The 10,810-nt window shown below is 50.9% G+C and overlaps 1 protein-coding gene across 2 annotated transcripts in view; it reads right to left on the bottom strand.

Moving 5' to 3' along the window:
• Positions 1-34: 34 nt before the first annotated feature.
• LOC131211561 (P protein-like) overlaps positions 35-10,810 on the bottom strand; it is a 38,374-nt gene continuing 27,598 nt past the window's right edge. Inside the window, exons 2-12 of one of the 2 annotated variants that reach the window (XM_058205074.1) lie at positions 8,611-8,714; positions 4,411-4,770; positions 4,158-4,342; positions 3,359-4,093; positions 2,956-3,285; positions 2,726-2,883; positions 2,469-2,658; positions 2,257-2,404; positions 2,104-2,197; positions 1,911-2,040; positions 1,831-1,842 (exon numbers count right to left, since the gene is read on the bottom strand). In XM_058205074.1, coding sequence (XP_058061057.1) covers positions 1,956-2,040; positions 2,104-2,197; positions 2,257-2,404; positions 2,469-2,658; positions 2,726-2,883; positions 2,956-3,285; positions 3,359-4,093; positions 4,158-4,342; positions 4,411-4,770; positions 8,611-8,714 — 2,389 coding nt within the window. In that variant the 3' untranslated portion in view covers positions 1,831-1,842; positions 1,911-1,955. Of the gene's footprint in view, positions 2,041-2,103; positions 2,198-2,256; positions 2,405-2,468; positions 2,659-2,725; positions 2,884-2,955; positions 3,286-3,358; positions 4,094-4,157; positions 4,343-4,410; positions 4,771-8,610; positions 8,715-10,810 lie in introns of both variants that reach the window. The other variant, XM_058205073.1, reaches the window with a different exon arrangement.

Raw genomic sequence — 10,810 nt, 5'->3', positions numbered from 1 at the left:
TTCGGATTTTCTTTCGATTCTTGACTCTCGTCCATTGGATTTAGAATTGGTTGGTTTTAGTTATGCTTTCATTTTACTCGCTCTACTACTTAGTAATTGGTTTGCTTACTTCTTAACGTGGTTTGCATTGGCAAATTTTACATCATACTTTTCGCTAACGCTACTTATAGCTCTTCACTTTCTTTTTTTGGTATGAAAATAATTAACTAAAGGAAACATCCTTCGTTCTGCACGCCCGCCCGAGGCCTTTTTTCTACTGTGTGTGAACGTACAAAACATTTTCCTATCGTCTTTTGCCTTTTCATTTCATACTTTTCTGCTGCTGTTTAGTTTGTTGTTTTTTTGTTCGTAGGCTCGAAAGATTTTTTTTACAAACGCAACACTCGCCACTATCTCGGAGGAACTCTGGAACGGTGCTGTGGCACGTGGTAAAAAATATATATATACGTTTCGTTCCTTTCTCGCGCCATCAATCGAACCGGGTGATGTTCTTCGTGAGATGTTGCGGGTGTTGCGGTTCACCCGGCGAAGGTTGCCCCATTTTCTCCATTTTCCAGCTATCTACAATTGGCTACGTAACGCCAGCCCCAAACGTCCGGCTCAAGGTGATGAAACTCATTCACTCACTCGCTGGCCCTCTGGCAAAAGGGGGCTACGGTAAAGCTCTGCTCTGCCCCGCTTGGTTGTTTGATATTTTACAATAAACCGGCCACCTCTCTGGGTGGCCCCTCGTGTATTGGAATGTCTTTTGCACGTGTCTGTTCGCACGAACGGGAAGGCGTTCTGGTCCTCTCTCTCTCTCTCTCGCTCAGCCCTTCAAATAACTTAACAAACAGGTTCGATTACACTTTTCGTTTTCCTAAAACGTTCTGCTCTCCTCCTCAGAGTGATGGCTGCATCATTTATTTCACTTTCGAAAGCACAACGCAATGCGCAACGAAACAACGCCAAAAACACAAAACAAATTGGGGAGTGGATTAAGGAACGGAATAAAAGATAACAAAAACGAGCATGCCATTCAGTTTCGCGTCTTCTAAAACCGATCCGTACCGCGCCTAACCTTCCTAACGGTCGTGACACTCACGTTTCGCTCACGGGGTGTTTCGAATTGTACAGAGTTAACATGCAAGAAGTAAAGATTGAAAACGATAACACTTAGAGACTGTGGGGCTCTCGAGTACTAGCGACTGTACTTTCCTTCCGAAAGTATCGGTCGGCCCCCCGTCGGTTGGCGATTGTAGGAGGGTATTGGTTCTAATCTTCTGATCCTTCCACCGCGTACAAGGACCTTCCCGTACGGGCTACCAGGGATGCTGCCTACCAGGTAATTGTATCTATCGTCCCCCTATAACTGCATGTCTGGTCTTTCTGGTAGGTTTCGAAGGTAGCTAACACTCTCTACCGCGTGGATGAAGATCTCCCAATTGACTTTCTTGTTTGGCGTATGTGTGTGTGTATGTGTGTAAAATGCATAGTTCATAACAATATTCGGTAGAATTGATGTCGCAACACCACACCCTGTGGTGCACCGCGATGCCTTCGAAATGCCGTCCCTCAGCTTAGGGGATAGACTTATCACATGCTCGGCTCGGATGCGGTTGATACCATACTGGGTGGTGGTCCTTCCGGTGGATGTAGGATGGGTTGGTGTCATTGATAAATCGGGTAAGCGGGCGGCCGCCGGCCCTGCACTGTGAGCTATCACATAACCAGTTGCTGCCGATCGGTACGGATTCCACGGACGCGATCCTTCGTTGCACGATGCCACACTCTACGTTCACGTTGCACTCTCTCTTCGGTGCAGCTTCAATACTTACACTACACTACATCGGTCGATCGATGCTAGAATCATTGAGAGGAGAGGAGATGAAGGATCCGGATGGGTGGGAAAAGTAGGATGGCAACCTTACACACAGACACACACACATACACAACCAGGCGTGATGTGACAGAGTCTAGTGCCACGTGAAGACGACGTGCGCAAACATTAGGTAGATCGTGGAGACGATCACACTGCCGACCATCACCGGGAAACCGACCCTAGAGAGCAGGACGAACTGCGGTTAGTATCATCGAGAAGTGGTCGAAGACCCCACCACTTACTTGAAGTATTCTATGAAGGTAAACCTATAGCCGTGCTGCTCAGCAACACCGGCACACACAACGTTGGCGGAGGCACCGATCAGCGTTCCGTTGCCTGCGGAAGATGGAAGATAAATCAGTCGATCATCGCGCTACCAGGACCTGCCTACGAACCTCCTAAGCAAGCGCCTAACGCCAGGGCCCACACGAGCGGTTGCAGTGGCAGATCCAGCGTTTCGTTCTCGGCAAGACCGATGGCAATCTTCACCATCATCGTGGTGAGCGGGATATTGTCAACAAAGGCGGACGCGAACGCAGACACCTGGAGCGAGGGGCACGTGTTAAAAGGGGCATTCGTTGACCTGCAGGCAAAGTCAAGGACATACCCATAGGATGATCAGGATGGCCACCGCCAGGCGAGATTCTTCCGATACGGACATAATAACGTTCTCCGTCTGCTTGCCGATCCACTCGATCAGGCCCAGCTCGGCCAGCGCTTCCATCAGGATGAATAAGGCAGCGAAAAACAGCAGCGTAGACCATTCGACGCGAGCAATCACCGACTCAATGTCCTCGCTGGGAAATGCGAAATGCAGACGGATTAGGAATCGGATTAGTGTTAGGTTTAGGACGCTCAACTTACCGATCGGCTAGGATTAGCAGCAACAGTGCTCCGAGCAGCGCGGTCCATCCAAGGGACAGCTTCTGTATGTCCGGCGCCGAGTGCAGGAAGAAGAACGTGATCACGAACGCCAGCGTGATGGCCGACTTGACCAGCAAGGCTTTGCTGCGAATCGGATACTGGGTAGGGGAAAAGGAAAACGGGAAGCGTTAAAATCCGGTCCCTTTCGCGCGTTCCAACCCGTCGAGTACCTTGCGCTTCATCTCTTCCAGTGTCGCCTTGTAGCTTTCGACCGGCACCGAGCCGGTGACGAGCTTCTTCTTCAGCGAGCGCGACAAGCGGTTCACCTTCTTCAGGAGCGTCTCGCGCACCAGGTCTTCGTCCTTCGAGTACGACGACAGGGACGCGGCGGCCCGCTGCCACACGGCGATCTCGTGGCGAATCTCCTGCACGTCCTGCGGTTCGCTGAAGCGCAGATCGTTGATGTTCTTAAACTTCATGCGCAGCTGGAAGTAGGTGGTGATCATCACGAAGAAGATCGGGATCGCCATGTGCAGCGTGAAGGTGGCGAAATTGACTCCCTGGAAAAGACGGAACGGAACAGGATTAATACTGGGCTAACTTCCATGAGTGTGGCCGCATCGTTTCGCTTACGTTCTTGGCGATGTGACTGTTCGAAGCGATGATGACGTTCGGTGGATCGCCCACCGGGGTCAGGGTGCCGCCAACGTTCGAGTAGATCACCATTGACATCAGCACCGGCACCGGGTTTAGCTCCATCACCTCGCACAGTCGTATCGTGACCGGTGTCATCAGCAGCACGGTGGTGACGTTGTCCAGGAACGAGGATAACACCGCCGTGAAGATGCACAGACAGTTGATCAGGGGCCACACCTTGCCGTTCGTCACCTGGTACGCGTACACGGCCAGGTAGTCGAAGATGCCGGTCTCGGACAGGATCGCCACCAGGATCATCATGCCGAACAGCAGGAGCAGCGTTTCGACGTCGATCCACGAGATGAGCTTAGGCATGCTGGGCCGCTCGTGCATTGCGGCCAGCACACCGATGGCGAGCGTCGACGCGATGATGGCGGCAAAGGTCCTGTGCACGATCTCCCAGATGATCAGCACGTACAGGCCGAGCAGTACGATGGCGGCGTAGATGACACCGGCCTCCACGTCCATCGGCGTCGGATCGTACGTGAACTTGGTCGGGAAGTCGGCCTCCAGGTTGGTGGACATGCGCACCCGGACCACCGCCTTCCCGCTGGTCACCTTCTGGTGGTTGATGGGGCCCACGTCGAACACGTGCTTGCGCGTGATCTCGTCCCACTGGTCGATCGCGTCCAGCGTGCTCGGTATCGGCACCTGCCAGACGTTCGTGATGTTCTGCGAGGAAAAGCGGTTCACGTTAGTTTGGCCCATCTGCCGAGGGTCCGTAGTCCGTAGTTACCTCCGTGTACTTTACGTCGTGCTCCTGGAAGTAGCTCGCGTTCGAGCTGTTGCTACTGAGGTACAGTAACTGCAGGTTGACGAACAAGTACGTATTCGTGTTGTTGTGTTGCTGATCGCTCAGATAGGCTCCCTTCAGGGCGATCCCTATCCTCGAGGTTGGCGGTGACTCTGGCAGAATGTACGCTGTTTGGAGATGGAGGACAATCGATTAGTGACTCGTCGCAGGCATTCCGGTGGTCGGATGGACGTACTCCGATAGTTCGCTTCCGGCACGGACAGCTGCCGGGGTGTGAGCTCCTTCTCGTGCACCGACATCAGGAAGCCGGTGAAGAACAGCCACACCACCAGCAGGATGCCGACCTTGACGTAACCGAACAGCTTGCCGTGCTGGTGGTGGTGGCCGGCGCCGATCGTGGCCTCGTGGTCCTCGCCCTCGCCGTCGGTCGTCGCGTTCTGGCCATTCTTCTCGTGGCACTGCTCCACCACCTTGCTGCTGTCCTCGATGCTCGAGTCCGGGTTGGTCACCTTGATTGTGATGAACTCCTTGCTATTATTATCCTCGCCGTCATCGGCCGATACGTCTTCGTTCGGAAGCGGATCTTCGTCCGGTCCTAGAGCCAGAGGAAAGGATGCTGCTTTTGAGTGTTCAGATTTCGAGTGCCATCGCGATAGAATTGTGTCGGAAATGCCGAACCCGGTTAACCTTCCTCGAGGGTGGTCGGGTTGATCAGTGTCAATTGACTGTCTCACACAGGGACTCATTCGGGGAGTCGTCATCATTTCAAAACTCGGCCACCCTCTAACCCTCAGACTTAGTTAATTAACGCCCACCGGTCGTCGGGCTAAACGGAGGTTAATTTATGGTTCAAACTTCGCTCCGCTCAAGAGCACCCCTGTGCGCCATATATTGCAGCAGTCTGCTGGCCTTCATGAGTAACCGGAAAGACAAACGGCGTGGGGGAAGCGTCACCGTAAACAAACCGTTTGAAGCTGCGAATTCTTTGTGATTGGTCCGGCTGTAGAACATGTCGTCAACATGACTGATAAAACGTCGTTCGTTCTGACAGCACGGCGTGTGATGTAAACATGAAACAGAATCCCCTTTCTTGAATGAAAAGCTTCTTTTTTTATGGCAAATGCAAGGATAAAAAAAAGAACCAAAAACCGGGTCCAAGGCCATGCGCCGCCATCAATTCGCTGTGATTATCGATTTCCCACCACATACTGAAGCCCCCCGGAATGAGACACGCAATACAGTGTTTCCATCGTGCGCAGCTTGTAGAAGGCCTAAATTAACGTTCCATGTTTCGTGGATGGCGGGGACACATAAAACGACGTTTCCGACTATCTTTCGGACGATCGCGGCAACGCTTCCCGGAAAAGCCCCCACACGCGAAAATGCAATGATAACCGCCGCCAGATATCGATAGCACGGAAGGTAACAACCCTCTCGCTAATTACTACTTCCTGGGTAGATTGATTGTCCACGCGCGCTGTAAAGCATATTTCATAATACGCTCCGTGGGTCGCGCATATTTTTAGATCCACCCGTTCTCGCGTGATCGCCGCGATGGCGCACCCTTCGGCAGCATGTGCGCGCCACCCGCAGCATAATCGGTGCATACAATCGGCCAGCTCCCGCACTGGTGTGCCAGTGTGTGCGCTGTACACAATCAATCAAGCCCGAAATCAGTCGCATCCGAAGCGGGTTTTGCTGTGTGCGGTTTGTTTTCAGCCTCGCTCGCTGCAGTCAATGCGATAATGAGCGGAAATGTTTCATGCTCGAACATTTACATAGAATAATTGAAAACAATCTTCGCTGGAGATTCGAGTGGCCGGCCGACCGGGCGGGGGCAAGGCCAGGCCGCGGTTTGCCGTCGTCGAGTCTATCGAATGGAATGGAACGTAGCAATTGGTGGTTTGGAAAATATCTACGGTGACCGTAGCGAATGCGGGTCACTGTCACAAAGTGCGGTGCAGCATCGACGAGGAGATGCACTTGACGAGTTGAGGATGCTGGCGATTGGATGGGAGATGGAGCCGGAGATAAACAAAGCAATCGGAAACAACCTTTGGATAACTCGTAAAGATGAATCAGCTCAGTGCAACCAATGAATGATTCAAATGGATAAATATGTTAGACAACTATTGAAGTAAATAAAAAGGATGTTTCGATCTTCTCTTTAAATTAATGATGTACTACCGTTGTGAAAACAATCCAGGTTTTCGAACAATATTACGTGAGAATTCCATGACGAAATAGATCGCATCTCGTGTATCGACGGAGGCGGCGCCGATGTATTTTTACATCGCTTCATTCCACCATCTGCTCGCCGTTCGGGCTATTTCTGTACTGAAGAAGGCTGCAAACAACGTAGTAGGCTAGCTAACGAGTGAGAGTGTCACAACGATTTAACACGCAAATGAAACACTCTATCGGTGTTTGGTGATAAATTATTCGTTGTTTAAAAGGTTTCCTGAATTGTTCGGTTCGGTCGTAGTGGTCAAATAATACTTTATTTTTAGTGCACGAAAGCTATCAGAAGGTAACCGATGTGCGGGATTTCCAATTTAAAATATTATCTGTGCAGTGAGCTCGTTGGTTGCAGTTCTAGGCAGACCGTCGCCTGCCCTTTGGACTCTCCTCGAACCAATTCAATCCTTCTCCCGAAAAATCACGTGAATGGGATAAACGAAGTGAAGCACCTCTTCCGTGCCAAGCAGTACCTCCGGCGTGATGTTACGAAACTCTCTTACCGCAGGCGGGACGCAAGACGGCGTTAATCCGTAAGATGTGAAGAGGTAATCCGCACAAATCGTCCCCTTTATTCCACGTTCTGCCGCTTCCAGCTCCGTGTGTTCGCGTGGTCCTAATTTTAAGCCCTGCCCCATCAAAGACAATCGGCCGCCAAGTGCCGCGACCCACGACCCGCTTCCGAAGCCGCTGGAAAGCCGCTTGACGAGCAATCAAGAAGTCATCTTAAACAGAGTGGTTTATATGCTCGTTGCCGTTTTCCGTTTCGTTCCGTTCGGGACAGGACGTTGTTTTCGCGAATTATCTCATCCGTTTGCAGGGGGTCCCTTTGATTTATGATGATAGCGGTAGCAAGGGCGCCGGCATAAAAAACACAACATTGCACGGGGCGATCTTGAGTCGGGCGGAACTCATGCTAATTAATTTCGCGTTACCTTCGTCATCACCGGCATCGCTGATCCGCTAGTTCTGTGCGGATCAGCCAAGGATGTGCCGAGAAAGGGTCCTCGATGATTTATGGACTCTTTCAATTGCTGTGGCCGTACAGCCGATTTACCGGGACCGAAGCAACATGTTATGTTTTGCGCCAGGCGTTACCGGTTTCCGTCCAAGGCGGTGCACGGGGAATTTATCAATTGACACCGACGATACAATGGTTTAGTATGCATAACGAGCGCCTAGCATTGACACTAATCAGCGGCAAAACGTGACCGTGCCTTCCACGATCCGGTCGAAGGAGTGTGCGCGAGGGGCCAAGGAATCCGTGTACCACACGCAGCGGGCATGATAACGAATTGGGTTTTGTTATGCAATTTGTTGTCACTCCGTGTTGAGATAGGTCCAACCCGATTTTTGGGGCAATACGCTGGAGTATGAGGGGCGCATGAGATCGTGCTACGTTTTACACGATCACAAAGTATCCGAAAATCCTTTTCTTAGTATTCCGAGTTCAAAGTGACACGGAGGTGATTCAAACAATTAGTGCACAGAAATAACTGGCAGTTAATTTTGGTTGCTGGTAAAGAAGACCCAAAAACCACCGAACGTAAAAGAAAAGTGTCTGAAGCTGCATAAACCAAACAAACCGGGTGGCAAGCGCTCCCGGTCACCGAAAGTGATTTTTATTTTTGTGTTCTCCTCGTCACAAAAAAGGCGAACAAAACGTACGACTCCCAAAACATTCTCTAGGTCACGGCACGGCAGGCAAATCATCGCACCGCAGCGTTATCGGCGCCTGGCGCCCGGCGTAAAGGGGTTGGAACATAATCCCCCGAACCAGGAGGAACGGCGAGCGGGACTGACTTTGGGTGTGACGATGATGCTGATCGTTTCTATTCACAGAAGCCGCTCGAAGCCGTATTACTGTTGCCATGGGGTGGTTTTTGCTACATTACGGTCGATTTTAAGGGGCTTGGCATACGCGACGATGTGTCGGCCCGAATTTTCCCTCACTCAAAAGCACCCGGGCCGAAACATGGCGAATCTTTTTTCGGTGCTTTCGGTGGAATGTTGATTTGCAAAATTGTCACAGTTGAGTGGCAAAGTTATGCAATGTTGATGCGTTTTTTTGATTTATTTTTGTTCTAGCAAAGACAATCAACAGGTTCCACTGGCCCACGATGAAAGCTAATCTTCGGTTGAATAAACTCGACACATTTAGTGGAACACAAACAAATCACTAAAACCAGCTACTCACCGTGTAGTCGCTCGTGCTCCTGCCGGAACGAGGCCAGGCTCGGGTCCTGCCGGATGGCGGCCGGAAGCGTACGCCATATCTCCAGCGATGCCTCCGTCACCTGGCTGAGAGAAATGATAGAATGGTTAGGCCGGATCGTTTGCACCGTGACGGACGGGGCACGACGCGGGTTAAGGTGGTCCAGCTCTTCCTGCCGGGCCCGCTCCTTCTGCTCGTCCCTGAGCCGCAGTATCTTGAAGACGACATTTTTGCCCTTCGCCTTCGACATTCCGAGCCGAGGCCACCGACTATTGTGCGTGGTGTGCGTGCAGGACTGTGCGTGTTGGGTTGTGGAGGATTAGTACCGTGGTGTGCCGTGGGACACAGAAATGCAAGTGCAGGTTAGCGATGCAGCGCACCCCGGGAGGCACCACTTCAATTAGCATAAAAGCCTTCGATCTTCGCCACGTTCCGCCATTGAACACTGATTTTTGTTTTGTCACACACTTTTAGTAACTCAATCTCTACGTAACGGGGTGCATGCAATTAGGTGACGGTGCTGGACAACTGGAGTTAGGTTAAGCTGCCGTTGCGAGTGTGTGTTAGGATGGGAGAAGGAAATTAAATATTTAACCAATTCATCATGCACTCAGCAGAGCCGATTAGAGCCAATTCCGATGGATGCGTGCATTGTACTCCAAAACAAGCGTTACGTTCAAGCCACACTTTGATTGCGAGTGGTCTTCACCTCTGCTGGTCCATATCGCGTCACGCTGACTCACGGTGGGTGGCACAGGTGGGAAAATGATGCGATTTTTTCCGGTTTTTTTTGCAATCTATAAAGCAAACCACTCTCGCGCTGCGGGCAAACTTTACTATCAGCACGTGCTCAGCTCATGGACCGCACACTTTAAAACCGACACACGAAACCGGATCAATTCGTTGATATTAGTTTTGGCAAATTACTCGCTGAATTCAACAACATAAAAGGGGGGCGTAAAATATAGCGCGCGATGGTCACCCTAATCACAGGTCCTGTGTTTGCACGGTGTGCGTACGGGGAGATGACGATAGAAAACCACTATAAATTCTGTGACTCACGCACACGCACACCGACTCCGAGTGGGCAATAATTTGTCGCTTAATTTGTGTCGTTTTCATTGTCAAAGCGAGGGCCACCCGTGCCCATCCGCCGCATCCATCGTGATCACTGGGTGGAGGGGGGGGGGGGGGGGATTAATTTTTTTTTTGCTCTCTTGCTTCACCCCAAACACGATCTGTCGGTCGGTCGATCGCACCCCCTCGTAGGTCGGTCATTTTTATTGAGTTCACGAACACCCATACCACCCAGATTGGGGTTGCGATTTTCACGGGCCGAGTGTGTGACCTTGGCCGGTGGTGGTCGTTGTAAAATTCGACCGCATTCGGTTTGGCTACTCAGGGCAGGACCCAAGCAAGTGGGACCTCTGGGTACCTCGAAAATCGGAAGCAACTGTTAGAGGTCCGTTTGATTCAATTGAGGCTCCTCTCGGAATTGAGTTGAATCCATTTCGGGTGCGTTGAACTCGTTTGGATTAATTAAAACGTTGCGTTGCATAATGATCCACAGTCCATTGAGCTCCATCAGTGGAAGTTATTGTTGAATATTTTGTTTTGAATAGTATCCTTTTCGCCTTTTAAATATGTTTGCGGTCAATTCTCTCAGTACGATTGTGTTTCGTTTGAATGTCGTTTGTCGTTTGCCATCACAGAAAGGTGGCTCAAAAGGTTCATGCTTGGCTCGGCGGAAAATGTGCCCAAAATAGGGTTTATCAGCCAACCACCAACCGACGCAATCGTGTCGATGGTCCTTTTTTGCCCGAGAGCAATCGAGCCTAATCTGTTCCGTTGGTATTGGCATTTTGGATGCGTGTTCCAAGAATAACCACAACCAAACCGAACGGCTCACGAACGGCTCAATATTTGTTGCTCAAACATGTTTGTCAAAGATAATCCGCTGCTTCAAAGAGTTCGCTATGCTTTCAGCGGAAGGCTGGTGACCCACCTACGCTTCCCAGTCGGTTGGTTCGATGATTTATTGTGAAATGCGCACGCGAGCGGTGATAATATCTGAAAAGCTGCCCAATTCTTTTGGCACTTCCTTCCCCCAGCGACCATTGGTTGCCAATAAATTTCAACAACATATCACAAAAGCGACGCGCGTTATAAAGCTGTGCCGAAC

Source organism: Anopheles bellator, chromosome 2, assembly GCF_943735745.2.
Source record: "Anopheles bellator chromosome 2, idAnoBellAS_SP24_06.2, whole genome shotgun sequence".
NCBI classification, from domain to species: Eukaryota; Metazoa; Arthropoda; class Insecta; order Diptera; family Culicidae; genus Anopheles; species Anopheles bellator.
This window is presented reverse-complemented; position numbering and strand designations above follow the sequence as displayed.